We start from the raw sequence: 22,312 nt of genomic DNA on the forward strand, positions 1-22,312 counted from the left end.
GTTGACAAAGGAACTGTGATATCCTGAAATGATTTTTTCACAAAGTTTTTGAGCAGAAGCTGCCACAGTCTTACTGAGATTTGTTGGATATTGCCTGCTCACAGTCTGTTTTTCCCTGGACTGATATTGTTTGTCATTTGTGAATATACTAAATCCATGTACATGAAAAATACTCAGAATGCTTTGCTCTGCCCAACCACTCAGATATAATGTAACCATATTACACTCTTTCCCAATACACTTCTGTAGCTGCAGATTGTTTTTGAGCCATAGTCATATCACTGCAAAATTTACTTACTGTAGCTGTCATCACTGATTCTGAAGCTGTTGTGTAAAACCATTTAATTTTAACTTGAAAGTTGTCTAACACCATGGTTGTGTTAAAACAGTGTAATCTTACTACAAAGTGCTCACCTTTTAATTGCAAGGGATGAATTGCCCATTTTGTTTGTTTATGTGGCAATGTAATATATCAGTGATTGTGGTTAAAGCATTTGCATCAGGGCAGTGCTACATTATATTAATTGTCCCGCAATTTGTTACAGTGTACTTCAGCCGATTATCACTACATGTGGAAGAAAAAGCTAGTAAATCATGGACCCAATAAAAACATTCCGGCTGGCAAAGCACCGCGGTGGTGGTGGTGCTGTGGTAGCGTTGTCGCCTCACAGTAAGACGCTGTCCAGTTCGATTCTCAGCTAGAGCGTCTTCTGTGTGGAGACATGCGTGAATGGGCGTTCCTTCGTTGAAGGTTGTGCATCAGGCCTGGCAAGCCGGTATGTAAAAATCAACTGCCAATCATTAGCGGACCGGAGTTCCGCTGTGGCGACCCATAACTGGGAAAAGCCGAAAGACACAAGGAAATTCCTGCTGGCAAAGAAGTCACATCTCTTTGCAGCCTACATAATAAGATTTGAAAATAATACATGTGTAAATTAAATGCATTCAAAAAGTAATTGCCTCCAACTAATACAAAATTCTTTTTTTTTTTCAAGTTACAATTTTCACAGAAATCGCCAACAGATATGGTGCCAAAACCAAACCATGCCCAGTCAGCATCACTGTGTTACCCAGCTTCCACAGGAATATGACTTCATATCTGGATGAAAATCTGTAAGAAATCTATAATTAATGGTCATTTTTTTTTTGCTTCTTGGTAGAAGTATAGGCAATAAAGTCTGAATGCATAGCAAACTGGTATTGCTTAGAAAGACACAAAAGAAAGCTGTCACAGACTGTCTTTAACAGCATGAACATTCAGATTAAACAGTGTACTAATGAATAACCTTAAAGAGGAACATATATTCTTAACAAAGTGACAACATACAGCAGTGAGGGACCATGTGCACTTTGTGTATGGCGAGCACTGCACCCATCAGCAGTATTTGCAGTATTAGTGCCAGTGGTTTACAAAGCTGAATACCCAGCTTTAATGTTGGAAAAGTAAAAGACTGCAGCTTCTGTTTACTACAGCATATGACATATTCCAGAAGCTATACTGCAACAGCATAAAAGGAGGTAGGGTGTTACACTCCGGAGGTGCTATCATTTCAATATCACATTAAGCAGTGGTCCCATTTGCCTGAAATAGCGTTTTTCTGGTGGACGGTAAAGCTTAGCCTCTTTGGTACTTTGGGAAGATTTCCTTAGACAGTATGGAGTACTTTAGGTGATAGTGAAAGAACTTTGTCAGTAATATAAATACCTTGATGTCCTGCCAATATAATGCATTAAGTACACACACACACACACACACACACACGTGCTTGGTATATTTCCAAAGCACAGACAAACTGAGAGGTGGTATGGTGTTGGGAGGGAGATCCTCAGCTGTAAAAGTTACTTTAACCATCAGCTGGTATTAGTATACTTTTTCTGCACTAGATCTTGAGGTCCATTTTAAATGAAAAGACAGGCATTGGGATTCGGCAAGCTTTAGGTGATACCCTTCAAGACAAAGGAGTTTCAAAACCAAAGGTTCTAGCTCCATTTTTAGTATCATCAGGGGTGAATATCAATAGGGGAGATTTGTTCAGTTGCCAAGAGTCCACAGCTCTGCAGTACTCGTGACCAGTACAGGAGTAGGGAGTCATAGTTGTGGCTACTTTGAACATGGGTTATGTGGACCATTTATCTATTTTTTTAAGTAAAAAAGAATCATATTTCTTTACTTTTAAAATAAATTAATCAAGCGCCTGTCCCACCCTCTATTCAAAGCAGCTGCAGCAGTGGTGCTTTACTGGGAGGTCAGGTGTGCCTGATCAATTACTCACATGTTTTCTTCTCCTTATCATCTCACAAGCTACCTGATTTGTGAGATGGAAACAATCAGATAATCTGTGAATATTAAAAAATTAAGGGGTGGCTACTATGCAAAAGAGCAGCATTTGCAGTGGTCTAAGTAATTGTTTTTTTTTAATCCAGGCAGGCAACTAGATATAGACAGTGGAAACATTTGTCAGTCCAGGTATGATATGGGAGTTTTAGAGCAACTATGTATTTTATAAAATTAAGTAAAATACATTATTCTGTAGCCATTGCTATTTATTTTTTTATCACTTGGACAACTAAGGTGTGCATAGACAACAGAATAGCTACAAGAAGGCATCCAAAAATGAAGATAACCGAATGCTGTTATATGCTTATTGTTCTAGCTTTGTAGTACTAATGTAATTTTTCTGAATCAAGCTGAAATACTTCACTACTGTTCATGTGAAACATATTTGAAATACATTTACTGTTGCTATTTCCTCACAATTAAATGTCTAAGGTATGCATAACTAGCAAAGTGGCTATTAATTACTGGGTGGAGGTGAGGCGATACCTTATACTTTATGTCATTTGCTCATTTTAAAAAGTAATTTGTCAGACTTTGCAGGGCTGGTGTGCACTTGTGTGAAGTAAGTTTGAATACTTTATTGTGACTACTGTGTGTTTCTAAAAATAAACTTGAAATATATTTCTGTGACTATTACTATTATAACTATCAAATGTCTGAGAGTACTCTGTTAATGGTGTCTAGTCCCAAAGCAAATTTACCCAATTTATGCTCTTTGTCAGAACTACTCTTGATCTGAATGATGACAGTCAAAAAAAGGCAGTTGTAAACTAAATAATGACTATCACTATTATGACAGTTTTACACACCTTATTAAGAAGCCTCTTGGATGTTCTAACTGGGAATAGCGTAACAGGGTCCAGTTCATGCAGTAACATTATATGAATTTGGTATGTTACTGTCATGGACATGATTTATAAATTATGCAACTATGTACCCAGTGTATACAAGGATAAAAGGGAATCTTGTATTATTGAAAGGGGGGTTTCAGTAGTGTGGGACTGTAAGGCATGTGTCCAGGACTGGATATTCAATTTGCAGTAAAGCTCTCTCCGTGTGTCCATCTGTACATATGTCAGCCATTCTTATGTTGTTAGCTTACCTGATCTTCATTTTAGAGGTATGACACACCCTTCCTGGGAATATAGCCCATGCACTTAGATCAGGAAGAACAAACACAGCCAGACTTGTCTCAGATTCTGCAGTATGGAGCAATAGAGGGCAGCTTTTAAGAGTAAGGAAATGTGTTCTACTCCAGACTGTTTCTTGTCCTAAAAAACATGGAGTTTGGTGTCCCATTCTACTTTTGTTGAGGCTAAACAAAATTTAAAAAAAAATCGGACTTTTGTAAACTATTACTTAAACTTTCATTGCCAAAATCCCATTTACAAGAAAAGGAATGCTGTAAGATGTCAAGTAGTTAGACAACTAATTATATAGAAGTTTATTGAGGACTGTTTACAGAAAGAGTTTACAAAAGTTATTTTTTTGTCAGTAATACTAGATAGTATTGAATCTAGACATACCACATTTACACAGACTCACAGATCACTATCACAGTGAAATGTGCACTGTGTACATTCATGTGCTTACTGTTTACTTTGGATAGTTAGGATACTAAATGTATGATGAAGAAGAACTGGAAAACAATGATGAGGAATGAACTGATTAATTAGTAGGGAAACTCATAGGTTTACAAGTAAGACAGCATGAAATTTAAAGTTTTGCAGGAGAAAGGCCATGGGGGATTCAGAAACTCACTGTGCAACCCTACTGAGGTCTGTATTAAAATCGGGAAAAGATGTTAGATAGAACGCATCTTCGTCGGCGCATAAAGACCGAACGCACTAAACTGCGAATGGTCAAAACAGCAATTTCTTTCCCTGGGAAAGAAACACACACACATATGCGGGCGTGCACACACACACACACACACACACACACACACACACACACACACACACACACGCACACACACGCACACACACGCACACACACGCACACACTATTTAAAACATAACTAAAAGTCATTTGTCTGACCTTGCAGGGCTAAAGTGGGATAAAGGGCAATCCTACGGCTCAGGCCAGGTGACTTTTTTCCCTGGGAAAAAAATCACTGGCCTGAGCCTTTTCTGTTTTCAGACTTTGCTCTTTGTGTGTCGGCAAAGAAGCGTTTGATGTAACGTCTCTTCGCAATTTCAGTATAGACCCACTGCTGCTATCATGATTGTTCACTGCACTATATGTGAATAGTTCAAGTACCACCATAGCCCTCCAGTGGTATGAAGACTATGGCAAATAGAGCTACAGTGGTCTACGGGATAATGCCTCATGCAAATACATCAGTCTGGAGGCTTGTCCATTTGCTCTGTCTACAGCTTTACCCCACAAATAAAATAGCGTACTGCAGCAGTTCATAAGCAAGCCCTGTCTTGCTATTTCAGAATGTTGCAGTGCGAATGACTGTGCTATTTTATGGTATTCAACCACTGATGTACATGGTAGCAGAATCTGTATGAGGCTGTGGGCTGTGTGTGTGTGTGTGTGTGTGTGTGTGTGTGTGTGTGTGTGTGTGTGTGTGTGTGTGTGTGTGTGTCTAGGGGCATGACTGAGACTTTTTTGTTTGCGTGTATGTCTGTAAGTGACTATGTAACAGAGTTACATGAGTTAGTAGGTAAACATTTACTTAGATTAGGTTCATAGACTAGATTAGTACAGTACTAGACTAACTGCCCTTTTGGGCTATTTCAAGCCTAGCCAATTACTCCTTGTGAGAATCAAACCTTGCACCTTGTGTCTATGATTCTAACTGTGCTAGGTGTGTGATTCAGAGGCATTCAAAGAAGACACTGATGAGCTTTTGTTCTCTTTGTCTCTTGTATATCCCTGAATCACCAGTTAGTATCATAAGCACTACAGAAGCACACAGCACTAGTTATGTTATGGAGCAAACCTTTTTGAATACTCCACTAAGTTTCACAATATAATGACCAGCAAAGTAAATAGTACTTATAAGTGTGCTTTCTGCTGATATTGTAGCTATTATCAACAAAGAAGCTATGATTTATTTTGATCTTGTTGAAAAAGTTGAGGATGATTTCAGATAAATCATGAAGGTGGGTGTATACAGGCCAAACAGAACAGGTGAGATAACACAATGTGGCCTGATACTTGGTAAACTGCACAGTAAGAGTGGCATTGTACAATGGAGTCAGATTGTGCAGGCAGTTTGTCAGTGAAAAAGCAACAGGGCATATCATGGCCAGTACAGGGAAGAGGCAATCATGTAACCCCATGAGTCCAATATTGTGCATGTAGCATGCTCACAGTGATGCATGTTCATGCACATACTGATGAGCTACTATATGCTTAGCTCACTATCCAGCTGATGGCTATACACCAAACATTGTACTATATTTATATTATAAGGGGGAAGGAAACGTGTGTCTGTAGGTCAGATGGAAGGTGGCAGGCAAACAGAGATGCATGTAGCACAGCAAAGGGATGGAAGAATGGGAATGAGGGCTGAGCATGGTTGTGGGGAATGTACTAAAGGAGGGGAAGGTGTAGACAGGAAAGAGGGTCTAAGGATGGCAGCATGAGCAGACAAACAAAAGACAAAAACAAAATGGGGAGGTACTGACACAAATGGGGACGTGAGAGCAAACAAAAGACACAAACCTACAGAGAAAGGCAGATGAAGGGGTGAGACTGGACTACAAAGGATGGAATATACACAAGGAACAGGAACACCATGATGAGAAATAAGATGGGGTGACAGGTACAGAGATGTCTTCATGCCACATTGTGCATTGTCACACCCAGACTGAGGTCAGTCACCTCTGTTACTCTCTTTATTGGCCCAGCCACTGTTGGCCTGTTGGTTAAGACTAAGCAGATGTGTGTCATACTTATAGTATGACATGCAACAGAACAGCTCAACCTGTAATGACAAGGCGTGCAATATATAAAATAATGCTGTAAGCACTGATTAAAGTAATTGCCAAAAGTGTAAACATGGGCAGTGAAGCAAGTGCTAGCAGCTAAGTAGTTATAAAGTGAATGCCATATACATACCCATAAGCTTGGAGACTTTCATTTGCCCCCTCCAGCATATCAGCCAGTAGTTGTCTATTTTAACAGGGACGGGAAAGCAGAAAAGAAGAAATATGTCCAGGAGCCCCAAGAACTGCATACATATTAATTTTTAACAATAATTAATATTGTTAGTATCACCTATAGCTTTAGTATAGTTTTCAAACATTCTAATGTACTGGTTTGTCAAAAATAATTTTCTATGCTTTGTCAATATTTACACCTGCACATTCATATAAGCCACCTAGATCTGAATGATAGGCATTATGGATTGCTAGCTGCCTTTCTGACTGCATGCCGCACACACATCACAGCAGTTCCAGTCATCCTGTCATCACACTGAGTGGGTTGATGACACACCTGAAGGGAGGATGTTCTTGCAAAACAAAGAGATTCTTGCTGAGTGCAAGAACCCCTAGGCAGTCTCAGTGCCAGCCTCAATAATGAGGGGGTGCAATATATCTAAACTAGATGCTGAAAAGCATTTATGACCACCCTAAAAAGGACTACTGTTTCATTCTCACACACACACACACACACACACACACACACACACACACACACACACACACACACACACACACACACACACACACACACACACACACACACACACACATATATATGCACATCTTTTTGGCATACTCTAACTGTTACTATCTTGAAGCTTCCCCTGTCCTTAATTCTTAGCAGTACATCAGTTTTCACACACACACACACACAGGCTACTGCAAAATAATCTGATAAACTTCGCAATGAAAATGTGAATGTCATATTATTCAAATGTAGAGTAGACTGGCAGAGAAGTATGTAAGAGTGGTACAGGATATGTATGAGGGTAGTGTGATAGCGGTGAGGTCTGCGGTGGGAGTGACAGATGCGTTTAAGGTGGAGGTTGGGGTACATCAAGGATAAGCTCTGAGCCCTTTCTTATTTGCAGTGGTGATGGACAGGTTGACAGACGAGATCAGACAGGAGTCCCCATGGACTATGATGTTTGCAGATGACACTGTGATCTGTAGTGAGAGTAGGGAACAGGTGGAGGATACCCTGGAGAGATAGAGATATGCTTTAGAGAGAAGAGAAATGAAGGTCAGCAGGACTAAGACAGAATATATGTGTGTGAATGAGAGGGAGGATAGAGGAATAGTGAGGATGCAGGGAGTAGAGATGGCGAAGGTGGATGAGTTTAAATACTTGGGATCAATAGTTCAGAATAATGGTGAGTGTGGTAGAGAGATGAAGAAGAGAGTACAGGCAGGATGGAGTGGGTGGAGAAGAGTGACAGAAGTGATTTGTGACAGACGAGTACCAGTAAGAGTAAAAGGGAAGGTCTACAAGAAGGTAGTGAGACCAGCTATGTTATATGGGTTGGAGACAGTGGCATTGACAAAAAGGCAGGTGTTAGAGCTGGATGTGGCAGAGTTAAAGATGTTAAGATTTGCACTGGGTGTGACAAGGGTGGACAGGATTAGGAATAAGTATATTAGAGGGTCAGCCAAGGTTGGAAGGTTTGGAGACAAAGCCAGAGAGGCAAGATTACGTTGGTTTGGACATGTGATGAGGAAGGATGCTGAGTATATTGGTAAAAAGATGCTAAGGATGAAGCTACCAGGTAACAGGAAAAGAGGAAGGCCTAAGATAAGGTTTATGGATGTGGTGAGAGAGGACATGCAGGTGGTTGGTGTGACAGAGCAAGATGCAGAGGTCAGGAAGAAATGGAAACAGATGATCCGCTGTGGCGACTCCTAATGGGAACAGCCGAAAGAAGATGATGATGAGAGTAGACTGGCAACCACACACACACACACACACACACACACACACACACAGACTTAATACTGAGGATGCTGAGAAATGGAGAGCTTCCATCCCTAAAAACATATATCACATCACCTACAAATACATTCTTCTCAGATTTCCCCATACATTGTTGAATGGATGTAAGAATCAGGTGTAATGGCAGAGAATTTTAAATGTTTTATTTCTCATAAAAGTGTTTTACATGAGAGTATGCCCCCAAACATCAGTAAGATACCAATAAACTTTCCAGTAAGAGAGAGAACAGAAATGCAGCTGCTGCTATCCATTTCACTCCTTTACACATGCTGTTTAAGGCCTTCTAATGTTGTTATTTTAGAATATGTATTGCAGCTTTAATTATACAAAACAAGGTATATGTGTTAAGAAAAGGTAGCAGCACTGGAGTTTGGTGTATATATTAGACATTTAAGGCTGCCTATCTCATCTGTACACTGGAATAGTGTACATTTCCAAAAATCTAGGCTATACATCTGCTTGAATGCAAAAACCCTCAAAACTTAATTCCTGAAAAAAAAAATCACTCTGAAGTACAGCTTTGTGTGAAATAATAGAGTTAATTTTTTCTGCAAGATTAATGCATTCTCAGAGTGAGAGAGTTTGTGTCAAAAAGTTTTGTAGGGAGGAGTTAGTGGTAAAGCCAACCCCTCTCCTACCCCTCCATGCATATGCACATAGAGCAACACATCACAACCCCCCACCTACACAATATATATTGTCATTTGTCAATTAATTTCTCATCTGAGACCCCTGCTACTCAATATGTATTGTCATTTATCAAGTAATTTCTCATCTTAGATGCCCGCGTACACAATATATATTGTCATTTGTCAAGTAATTTGTCATCTGAGACCCCCATGTATACAATATATATTGTCATTTCTCAAGTAATTTCTCATCTGAGACACCCGTGTACACAATGTATATTGTCATTTGTCAAGTAATTTCTCATCTGAGACTGATTTCCTTCCTTAAAGCAGCCCTGATAGACTGCAGTACCATGTGAACCTTAATGGGATAAAGTGAGTAACAGCAAATTAATAAATTAAGCCTGTGTGTGACACTTTGCAAAAGTCTCTTCGGTGTTAGAAATGTTTACCAAATCCAAAAAAAGGTTGCCAGAACAGTTGGAGGAAAGCTCCTGTTCAATGGAAGAGTTCCCCAAAAATAATATCAAAAAACATGTAAAAAAACCCCCTTTATTACATAAGTGCTTTTGTCCTTAACAGTAAGAACTTCATCAGACAACCAGCTGACTCCATTTATACTAGAATCAATGACATCATAAAAACAATTAAACAAATAGACACACCCCCTTAAAGATACAAATAAAAAAAATAAATATATATATACATATATATATATATATATATGTATATATATATATATATATATATATATACACATTCACAATTAAACCTTAATAACAACTTTAAATTGTGATCATGACCTAAAAGGTGTACCATAACAAATAATTCATAATTAATTTACACTTATGGAGGTATTTGTACTTATCCAAAGCCAAAAGTTTTAATAGGGGACTAATGGAAATATGTTCATTTAAGCCCGGTCAGTTACCTGCGTCCAAATGTAACTGCCAGTAAAGTTACCATTTTTCTAAAAGAAGTGACCAAGCTCTACCACATATATCAGTCTTGGCATTATCAATAACTGTAAACTTAAAGGTATGGCCAACATTTTCTTCAATATGTTTACTCAGAGCGTTTGTTTCCTTCCTAGTTTTTATGTTATAAATATGTTCATATATACGATTTTTAAGCTTTGAGTCAGTTTTTCCTATATAAAAACAAGAACATTTGGTATATGAAGCACAGTATATGACTTTATCAGAACAACAATTAAATCTGGATTGAATGACAACTTCCTTATTGTTAATATTAAAGACACTACCCTAAAAAATAAATTTACAATAGTTGCATGTGCCACATTTACTCATATAACCCTTCTTCTTAGCAGTACAACTCTTTTTCATCTCAAAAATGTTCTGAAGATTTTTACCCTTTTTAAAAACAACCACTGGACGTTCCCCCACATATGGTCTCGTACCCTTGTCCTGGGTTAAAATAGACCAATTTTTAAACAAAATATTTCTTAGTTCAAAACAGGCCATGGTATAAACAGTTACAAAAGAAGTCCTATAATTTTTCATGTTAGTATTTTCATTTTCTGCAAGAACAGGGGGATCAATGCTTGCATTATGGTCTGATAACAGAGGAATAAAGTATCCTCTTTCCCTTTTATTAATGACCTCAAGCATAATATCAATAATAAGTGTACCAGGGTATCCCCTACACAGAAACATCTGTTTATCACATCCCCTACACAGAAACATCTGTTTATCACATCCCCTACACAGAAACATCTGTTTATCACATTCATTAAGAAACGCAGCCATAGTGGAAACCATGCCAGCTGCATGTACAAACTGTCCTTTTACAATAGCTTTTTTTCTGTTTCATGGGGTGGGTACTAGAAAAATGAAAGAAAGAGTTAGAATATGTTTCTTTCCTATACATTTGGAATACCAGCCTTTTATTTTGATGGTCTTTAGGTAATAAAACATCCAAACAGGAGATGTTATCAAAACCAAATGATCATTTGCAGGAAACAGTTTTGTGTGTGCGTGTGTGTGTGTGTGTGTGTGTGTGTGTGTGTGTGTGTGTGTGTGTGTGTGTGTGTGTGTGTGTGTGTGTGTGTGTGTGTGTGTGTGTGTGTGTGTGTGTGTGTGTGTGTGTGTGTGTGTGTGTGTGTGTGTGTGTGTGTGTGTGTGTGCCTTTCTCTCTGACTGTATATCTGTGGGTATATGCATTTTCTATGGCTGCATGTTCAGTGGCTTGATATTTAGTGATTTTGTGTCATATGTATTAATGTAGTAAAGTGAATGCATGGTGCTGTATTCATATTGCAGAAATTAATGTTTCTCTGTTTGAGGGCTTTGTTTTTTGCTGTAACTCTACAACTGTGTAATATTAGCATTACATTATTCTGTTTTTTTTCCTGCATTTACAGAAATATTGCTGGACTGCATAATCTTTCTGTCCTTGTCCTGATGGGGAAGAACTTAGAGGTCAGGAATTATATATACCTCCTTACCAAAGTGCTGAAGCGTCTACAGCAAGAGTCTAGTGAAGTAGAAGACCAATGCAGGGACACACAAAATGCATTGCTAACTACCCTGTGTAGTTTGGAGATTGGGGACCAGGTACAGCATTTGACTATTAGTTTAGCCATACTGTGTCCTGAAACATAAATAATAATTATCCAATAAAACCTCAGTGCAAATATATTACAGAAAATGACAATATAATTGGAGTATTACAATGGCACTGCTTCATAAAAGTTATCTGAAATAATTGCATGCTTAATTATTCCAACAAGGGAATAAGGTGAAGGTTAAGAAAGAAGGGATAATGCAAAGCCAATTGTGCCTTCCAGAGTAGCAGAGGCCTGTACATTTCAAACCCATGCTCGCACTTTGCTGTATGATTTAGTGTCTATGCCTACTGTATATGTCTGTCTCCACCAGAATGATCATGAACACCAATCTCTCCAGTCATTTCACCATATTTGATGATATGCAAGCAAATTTGTAATTTCTGATATTTTATCTCTTCCTGTTGTTATACATAGGTTGATTTTAACCATTTCTAGTCATGTTTTACTAGAGACCCTTTCAGAAAGGTGCTATCTGTTAATTTCATGTGTATTTATAATTAAGAAATGTATTAAATCTTTTTAGCTTCACCAATTTTTAATTGAGGAAATTAGTTCAAAGGTTTCTTAAAGCATTATTTGTTGCATACTCCTCCAGTTGTTGTGGGAATGGATATCTGCCTTCATAAGTTCCCTAACAGCATTAACAGACAAACAATGTAAATGTTTGTTGACTAAAACTAGTCCTTCTGTCTTAAACACTGATCTCATTGAACTCTGTTTTACTCTAGTTTGCTTCATTACTAAAAAAAAACTCTTTATTTTTTTAATGTCCATAAGACGTTTTCCCTGCATACTATTTGAATTCTAATGCAATTACTTTTCAATCCTTTTCTGTAGTTTTATATATTTTAATATATTTGGTGACTATGTATATTTTGCTTTTGTCACCATAACCTTCTTATTTATTATTATTCCTAGCTGTTATTTCAAATGTTTGCTTTTACTGTTTTGTTTGATTTTCTTACACAATTTCTTTCTGGAAACTCAAAAGTATATTGAAAATTTCTTTCACTGTTTCCCATATTAGTTCTGTATGTACATTTAGCTCACCCTACTAAAATTTCTGCTAATACCATTTTCTAAGCTTTGGCCTCCCATAGTTCAAAATGTTCTCCAGGTTTGTTCTATAATAGTACAGTCAACATTGTTTCCATTATTGTATTAAGATAGTATCTGGACATTACTAATACCACTATCACTGCTTGGTATGGAAGTTAAATTAAGAAATAATGCCCAGCAGGGTAGATATTACATAAAATAATAGCTATGCAAGGATATCACAGGCAGACGGCTTCCCCACCCTAGAAGAGCGATTATTTTCCTATAAATCCCACTGTAGAAAGTAGATTGATGTGTTTTATATACATTATGATGTTTTAGTTTATGTAAGGTGTTTATATATATATATATATATATATATATATATATATATATATGTGTGTGTGTGTGTCTGTATATATCTTATGGTTATGAGAAAAAGTCTTTTACATTCAGTCTTAATTTTTTTTAATGTGGACTACTTTAAGAAACAGTATAACATTATCATTTCTTATCATTTTCAAATTAGATGTTTAGCATATCATCTGTGAGACACCATGCAACTGTCCATCTGCAGTTCTGTCCAAAAAATAAATGCTTTACAGACTGAAAACAAAACTATATTTGTTTAGCCTGAACTGTAAAACAACAAAACTAATATCTCTGCTATTTTCAAGTAGAGTTTGTATATTATAGCTTCATATTTCAAGAGTAGAAGAGCCCTAGATGACATGTTAAAATTAAGACACAAACTAAAACAACAAAAAGCACCATATGTATGCTGGAGAAACACAGACAGCCACATAAAAATACCCAGATCTTTATTGAGCACTTTCGTCCACTAAATAGTGGACTTCTTCAGAACAGTTCAAAATAGCAAAACCCCTACCTTAAATAGTTCACATAAGCAATCAATAAAATAGACTAATTAAAACATGTTCCACTTAAAGCACAATGAACCAAATTCAACACTTACTATCCATATTAAATAGCAGAAACATCAATTGTAAATAAATACTGTTGTCAAAACATAAAATATAATGCACGATACTAAAAATGTTCTAAAAATTGTTAAAAAATCAATTTCTGTATGAAATAATGATCAAAGCAAGATTAAAACTTGTATTGAAATATTCTCATTAAAATCTAACTTAAACCACATATTGTGAAACAAACCACACGAGCAGGATTACAGGAAAGAGCTTTATTGAACAATTGCATCATTAAATAATTAAATAATTAATGAAGAGAATCAGCAACAGGACATGAATTAAATGAACCAACACCATTTTAAATAACCACTAATAATATGTAATATAAAATAACAATGTTATTAGATGTTTAAATTCACTCACCAAATTTAAGCCTAGGGAGGTTTTAAAATATTATCAAAAAAAAAAAAACCTACTCTTAAATTTAATTTTTAAAAAAAAATCCTCCCTGAATATACATTTGGTTTAGTTGTAATTTCACTTCTAGAATTTGCACTTAGTCACAATTATTTCTGTTTTGATAATAGATATATAGATGATCTTATTTTTATCTGTAGAGGTGACATTACAGACTTTGATGCATTTATGGTAGATGTACATAAAAATAAGTTTGTTAATAAACTAGAAATTCAATTTCTGGATATTTTACTGTATGTGGATAAACAAGGGTTTGTACAATTCAAACCTTACATTCATGCATCCACCTCAGACAATAGTCTCTTAAGTTTGGAATTTGATGTTGTCTGACTATTGAAATAGATCTGACATGAACATTTATCATAATGTAATGGACATAGATGATAGGATGTTTTTGTTACAGATTTTGTGTAACATTGAAGAATTTGGGCACCTCTTAAAATCTTAAAGAAATACTGAAACCTACACATTTATCTAGTACAATTTCTATACCTGACTCCATTAAAGAACCTGGTATGTTTCAATGTGGAAAATGTAAAATATGTTTAAAAGTTAGAAATTTATCAGGAAACAATATTAATGGGGAAATAAAATAGGTTTAATTGTTGCTCTTGTGGTGTTGTTTATATATTAGGTTGTGATTGTCCATATTATATTGGTCAGACTTACTAGAACATATTGGTGACTAGAACAGATAGTCCAATTTTGATCATTTTATAAGATGCACAATGGGTCAGTTGAATCATTATTTTTCTGCAAATGTATATTCAGGAGGCAATTTTTTACAAAGCCTATTAAATTTAGAGAGTAGGTTTATTTTGAAATATAATACTTTAAAACCTCGAGGCTTAAATTTGGAAGTGAATTTAAACATCTAATAACATTGTTATTTTATATTACATATTATTAGTGGTTATTTAAAATGGTGTTGGTTCATTTAATTCATGTCCTGTTGCTGATTCTCTTCATTAATTATTTAATTATTTAATGATGCAATTGTTCAATTACTATGCACTAGTATATATGTGGTTCAAAGCTCTTTCCTGTAATCCTGCTCGTGTGGTTTGTTTCACATTTTGTTGCTGTTGGTTTCTACATTAAACCACATATTACTTGTATTTATATTAGTTTAAAACTAGCCTCAAGTAAAGGACAAAGCCTTATGTTTTTAAAAAGGCAACATTGAAATATGATTATTAATAGCAGGTGCTTAGGATGCGTTTAACCTTAGTTGCTATCGGGTCTCTTTATCTTTTAATAGGATTCTTACATCTCCACCGTTTGGGGTGATGCTGACTTCTAAAATGCCAAACTGAAATCCTTAACAAACGGAAGTGCATTTGAAATACTTATATAGGACATTGCTCTCACATGTTTTATTAATGTCATATATGTGTTCATAAATCCGGCATCTTAAAACCCTATCTGTTTTGCCGACATAAAATGCCGGACAGTCACAACACTTTGCCAAGTATACCATCCCTTTAGTACAACAGTTACCGCTTTTAAAAAATATTTTACTTTTGATAACATTTTCCAGTGTAATAGATTCAACATCCAATATATATGTTAAAATTCAGTGTGAAAATACTAAAAAGTTGTGAAATTATGAGTGTTTGTTTAATTTACTAGTCAAGTCAAAGTCAAAGTAAACTTTATTGTGATTTAGATCTGCACATAGTGCAGCTGAACAAAATTACATTGCTTTATTCCCAGTGTAAGAAACATACACAGTTACTATTTACCAAAACTAGGACAGACACAGGCATTACATGTATAGATATGTGCCATTTAGGGTATTGCACAAGTAGATATTGCACAAACCTGAATTTTTGCATTAATAGGTACCTGTGAAGCAAAATTTTGCATAGAGTATTGCACATTCAAGTTTCAGGACAGACGAAGGGTTGGATATTGCACTAAAGTATGCTACTAGCAGTAGTGACCTTAGAATGAATGGACATGAGAGTATGTCATTTACTGGATTAGTCGAGAGAGTATTCACTTACTTGGTTGAAAGAGTAGAATGGCTTCTAGCATGCCTGTTGTTAGAGTTCAGCAATCTGGTAGAAAAGGGGAAAAAGCTTCTACTGAGCCTGGAAGTCTTACAGTGCATGCTGCGGTAATTTCTACCCAGTTAAAGGAGAGGAGAACATAACACAAGCAGGGTGAGTATGGTCATTTATTATCTTTCTAGCTCTTTCAGTACATCAAGATTCATGTAAGTCATCAAAGGATGCCAGTGGAGAGTCAATGATTCTTTCCGCTGCCATTACTATTCCTCTCGAGAGAGAGAGCCCTGCAATCTGAGGCATTACAGTTCCTGTACCATACAATGATGTTGTTTGTCAGTATGCTGTCTGTGGTTCCCCTATAGAAGGCTTGGAAGATGGACTGTGACAGGTTTGCTTTCCTCAGTTTCTGTAAGAAGTGCAAACATTGCTGTGCTTTTTTGACAGATTGGTTGGTGTGCACTGGCCAAGACAGGTCCTCTGATATGTGTACACCCAGGAACGTAGCGCTCTTGACTCTTTTTACCACGACTCCCTTGATTTCCAGAGGGTGATGTGCTCTGAGACCTCCTAAAGTCCACAGTCAGTTCCTTTGTCTTGCTGACTTTCAATGCCAGATTGTTGCTGTCACACCAGCCTAGCAGATGTTCCACTTCACTCTTATATGCTGTTTCCACACCGTTCCTAACAAGACCTATGACTGTGGTGTCATCTGTGAACTTGATAATTTTGTCAGATTTATATCTGGCTACACAGTCATGTGTAAGCAAGGTGAATGGTAGAGGACTCAGGACACAGACCTGTGGTACACCCATGTTCAGAGTTATGCTTTTAGAGCTATTATTTTCCACACTTACCTTTTGGGGTCTGTCTGTGAGAAAGTCTTGTATCCAGTTGCACAAGGGGGTGTTGATGCCCAGCTGGATTAGTTTCATCACTAGATTCTGGGGGATGACAGTATTAAAGGTGGAACTGAAGTTGATGAATAACATCCTGACATAACAGTCCTTATTTTCCAAGTGATTCAACGTTTCATGAAGTGCTAAAGAGACGGCATCTGCTGTGCAGTGGTTTGACCTGTAAGAAAACTGCAATGTATCTAGTGTTGCAGGTACGCTTGCTGAGATGTGGTATTTGATCAGCTGCTCAAAGCACATCATTACTGTTGATGTTAGAGCAACTGAGCAATAATCATTCAGACTTGCTGGTTGTGGTTTGTTGGGTAAGGGAATGATAGTCATATTCTTAAAGCATCTCAGTATGATGGCTAATCACAGTGATGTATTGAAAAAGTCTGCGAATACCGATGCCAGCTGTGCAGCACAGGCCCAGAGAACTCTGCTGATAATGTTATCTGGTCCAGCTGCTTTCCTTGGGTTAACTCATCTCAGAGTTTTCAGTACATCTCAGCTGTGCTGAGACATAGCACTTCCTCGTCCTGATCTACAGGTTATTTGCCACAGTTTTGTTGTCCATGTCGAACCTGCTGAAGAAGTTGTTTAGTTCATTTAAGAATTCTGTACTGTCATCACACTGGGTAGATGCAGGTTTGTAGTCAGTTATGACTGATATTCGTTTCCATAGATGTTTAGAGTCCATTTGGTCATTAAAGTGTCCCTGAATTTTTCTTCTGTAGGTTCTCTTTGCCTCTTTTATGCTTTTGTTTAGGTTTGCTCTGGCCACCCTTAGGGCATCTTTGTCTGTATATCTGAATGCTGCATTACATGCCTTTATAAGCTCATACAGCTCACTGGACAGCCATGGTTTTTTATTTGCACATATGGTGATGTCTTTGGCAGTTGTCACATCATACACACATTTTGAGGTTTAGGCCATAACAGATTCTGTATATTCTTCCAGGTCTATTTGGTGATTCATTGTAACTGCCTCCCTCAACATCAACCAGTCAATACTCTCAAAGCAGTCTTGCAGTGCTGTGACAGCACTCTCAGGCCATAACCTTATTTGCTTCCTTGATGGTTTTCCTGATTTTAGCAGTGGTTTGTATACAAGAAACAACATAATGGCAAGATGATGGGAACTCCCCAGGTATGGATGAGGTGCTGCCTTATATGCCAGTTTTGTGTTGGTTAAAAGTTTATCTAGTGTATTCTCCCATCTGGTCGCGAAGTTGACATGCTGATGGTAGTGGGGTAGTACCGATTTCAGGTTGGCTTTGTTAAAGTCACCTGCAATTACATGGGCAAACTCTGGGTACCTGTTCTGGAGTTCATTTATGGACTGGTATTGACTAGCAAGTGCTGCATTGGTGTTTGCACTGGGTGGAATGTAAACAGCCATTATGCTCACGCCATTAAACTCTCTAGGCAAGCAATAGTGCCTGCATTTTAGAGACAAAAATTCAATGTTCTCTGAGCAGTGTGAGGTGACCACCTCGCAGTTAATACACCAGTTGTTGTTTACGTATATACATACATACATACATACACCCCCTCCATGAGATTTGCCATAGAGTAAATTAATTCTGTCAGCATGAAATAATGTCATTCCCTCTACATTTACTGTGCTGTCATTTATGTTAGAGTTATGCCAAGTTTCAATGAACAGAAATAAACAACTGTTTCCCGTCTTAGTATGTGTAGAGAGTTCCAGCCTTAAGAAATCCATCTTACTCTCTAGAGAGCATACATTAGCCAGCAGTAAAGAAGGAAGTGCAGGTCTGTGTGGATTAGCTTTCAGTCTGGCTGTAATTCCTGCTCTGGTGCCTCTTTTTCTTGATCTTTCACATTTTTTTTCCTTTTTATGCGTCTGCCAGGGTGATGAATGTCCGCTTAGTCAGATCTGTGCATTTTTGTCCATGTTTCAGCAAGCTGTCTAGCTGTACTAGTTTCTGGAGCATGTTAGGCCTTACAGGCCTCAGTGTTAGTAGCCCACCATACATACTGCACAGCGAAATCAGAGATCGAATTTCAAGTAGATTCTCAGCATTGTAGGATATCATACCTTCATTTTACTGCTTCTGAAAGTGATTTTTCTGATGTATCCGATAAAAAACAGGACAGATAGTGAACTTTTCTGTAGGGATCTGAAGCCACACAGGGCACCACCTTTTTTATACTCCCTGATAAATCTTTAGTGGTTTTGTAGTACATTTTGAATTTGTGCAGATACCTGTAACTGAACCATTTTGTAACATTTTTTGTACCAGGCTATTGTCACATCATATCTATTATTCCACACCATATGAACTATGCAACTGTCACATTGCAGCTATGTCTGAAAATGTCATTTTTCAAACTGATTGGAAATGCTGCTAATCCATCCTAATCTCATCAGGGCTGATCATTTTGTCTCCAGTGTTGGACTTTTAACATTTGGTATTGAAGCCTTTGGTGTCAGTGTTAATGCTGTTTGAGAATTTGGCAGTTGGGGGTCAAAGACAGTGTATATTTTGACCCTTTAATTCCTATCTCTTTGACAAGCCAGGTCTCTGTCCATATTGACTGTAGTGATAAAGACTTCTCTGTATGATTCCCTACCATTATGTACTTCAGCCATAGCCTCCACCTTGGAACTATACACGTCTGCATTGATTATCATTCATCCCCCTGCTGTTTAGGTTTCCTGTGACTGCAGAACTTTCTTTACTACGTAAAAGCTAATCTGCACATTTAGGTTCTTCCTCTGCCTCAGAATACTCACATCCTAGGATGCACGGGAAGGTCTGATATAAGAAAAAAATACCTTGGTGCACTCCCAGCATTACCAACACTGTACAGACACATACATACTGGTGAGGAGGCCACATTCCTACTATCACCGCCAGGTGACCCCAAGTTCAGGAAGATTTCTAAGATGGCCAATAAAATGAAAACAAGGATAGCCCAGAAGAAAACTGCACTAAACACCAAAAACAAAAATCAGGCTGGAAACGAACCACAGAAGAACTGAAAGTACAAAAAATATATAGTTTTATTTATTTAGCACTTTCGTCTCCTTGAACTGGATACTTCTTCAGAATAAACAAATCCATTACAAACACCCTTGAATAAGACAAGGACAAATCATATCAGTTGTTAAAAATTATCCTAATGAATAAAAAATATCCTAACAGATAACTAGACCTCTCTTAAATGGACATCAAAGTAAAATACATTATATTAGTAAAAAAAGCAGGGTAAAATAGCTTAGATCACATGAATTAAGCACACAAAATAAAAACATAAAAATATATAAAAAAATGTGCAGCCACTCAAAACTGCCACAACTCAAAATATATAAAATTGTGTGGTAGAATAACCATTTTGATAATCTAATGTTTTCAATTTGAGGGCTAGAATGATGGATAAATAGTCATTTAGGCCAGGAGAAACTCCTGCATTTAAACTCTCCTGCCAACTCAACTCACAATATTCCAGTTTCAATCCCCAATCACCCCCTCTTTCATGGGGTGTGACTCATTTCAACACCCAAATTCTAAAGTCTGCTTTATTTCATACATGGGTGTCTCTAAATAAAGCATTGGATTCTTTTTTTCCAGTTGATCTCATACAATTGTTCATAAATCCTCTACTTTAAACTGGGTTCTGTCCTACCCATATAAAACAAGGGAGAAGAAATACAATATGCTAAATAAACCATTCCCCTAAAATAACAGTTATAACAATTAACAGGAATTAATTTAGTATCCAGCCCAGAAAGGAACAATTCACCAGCGTTGGCTATAAAATGTCACTGTGGATACCTCCCACGGTTATAAATTGCCATATTTTGTTCTATTTGTGGCCCTTTGACTGGAGTTTGTCCCCTTCTCAACTATATCCTTAAGATTAAAACCTCTCCTATAACTAAATTGTAATGGTTTTCGTAACACTTCCAAACTACTGGGGATAGACACAAACTAACAATATTTAGAAAAAATCTTTCTAATCTCCTGTGTCTTGGTCATACCTCTCAACCTGGAAACATCACAAATCTGGACAAAGGCCTGCGAAAAATGGGTTCAAATGGCCAAAAATCTGTACGCTGATAACATAAAAATTGCACACATAATTATGTAACCCCACCCATTCCAATGGAATTGTGGGATACCAACTTTTAAAAGCAAATTGAAGAACAGACAACCAAAATATGATCATGAAACACAAAATAAGCAGACGAACAATAGTGTTTCATTTATATTAGTATTTGAACTTGTGCAAAACTAAAATACAATTTTCTTTTATAAAAATAAACTGCGGCTGTGTTTCAGCCTTCTTAATTAATATTAAATAACACAAAATATAAACCAGAACAAAAGTGTTTTATATTATTAACATCTGAACTTGTATAAAACTAAAACACAATTCTATTATATAAAAATAAAATTAATTTGTACTAGCCTGCAGCTTACGGGGTACCTTTATTTGTGTCATTTTCACCTTTCCAATTTCTTAACTCCAACAAAGCTAACAGGACTAAATAAGCTCCCTTGACTAAGCAAAGCAACTGGTCATTAATTTCACATTTAACCATATGTGACTCTCAACTGCCCCTGATTCTGACTCACATTTTAGCTCTGTCCCTCTTAATCCCTCCTACAACTGGTGACTTTTGGAGGAAAATTGGTGAATTGCACTTAACAAATAATGACAATAATTAGCATTGTAGTCTTCTTTTACTTCAGAGAGTCTATTATTAATTCATATTCTCGTATTATGTAATCAGCAGTTTGACCAGCCAGTGATGACTGAAGTGAATGCAGGGCTAATACTGTTAGTTAACACTATTAAAAACAGCACCCTCCCTCCAAAAAAGAGTCAAGTGCATCTCTGAGATTGCTGCAGCTGAACATGGACATACACACACAACATCATCGTGGTGCTGTTTCTGCAATATGCTATTAACCTCCACATTTCAGTCATTTCCAAAAGTCAAAATGTATCAAACGTAAGTCAGTTCACCATAAACATGCATTCAACAGTTAAGCCATTTTAAACACTGTCTGCAGTTTAAGCAGTATTCCTTACCACTCACCAACTATCTGACATTTTTCAGCCATGAGCCATATGATCCATAAAACTTAAAATGCATTTAATTTATATAACTATATTACTGTTGTTAATATATATATATATATATATATATATATATATATATATATATATATATATATATATATATATACACACATATATCCCAATTCTCAACCTCAAAAAAAAAAGGAAAAAAAACGTATAACACTGCTCCCCAGCTTAGGGTGCTTGCAAGGCTTATGTCTTGTTAGAAGAGTGCTGGTCAGACTTCCTTGCAGCTAAAACACGCACAGTTACTACTAGCATTTCTAGACTCAATTACTTTAAATTGACAAATCATATACCTTGCTAAATTAAATACTGTGATATACTTTGATTTTTTTCTGC

General features: G+C 36.9%; 1 protein-coding gene across 1 annotated transcript in view; it reads left to right on the forward strand.

Moving 5' to 3' along the window:
* The window catches only part of PKD1L1 (polycystin 1 like 1, transient receptor potential channel interacting), a 1,345,235-nt gene that overhangs the window by 481,010 nt on the left and 841,913 nt on the right, over positions 1-22,312 (forward strand). Inside the window, exons 20-21 of the mRNA XM_044065604.1 lie at positions 996-1,113; positions 11,285-11,477. Of these exons, the coding sequence (XP_043921539.1) occupies positions 996-1,113; positions 11,285-11,477 (311 nt within the window). The remainder of the gene's footprint in view (positions 1-995; positions 1,114-11,284; positions 11,478-22,312) is intronic.

The sequence above is a fragment of the Protopterus annectens genome, chromosome 3.part0 (genome assembly GCF_019279795.1).
Source record: "Protopterus annectens isolate FY-2018-M chromosome 3.part0, PAN1.0, whole genome shotgun sequence".
Classification (NCBI taxonomy): Eukaryota; Metazoa; Chordata; order Ceratodontiformes; family Protopteridae; genus Protopterus; species Protopterus annectens.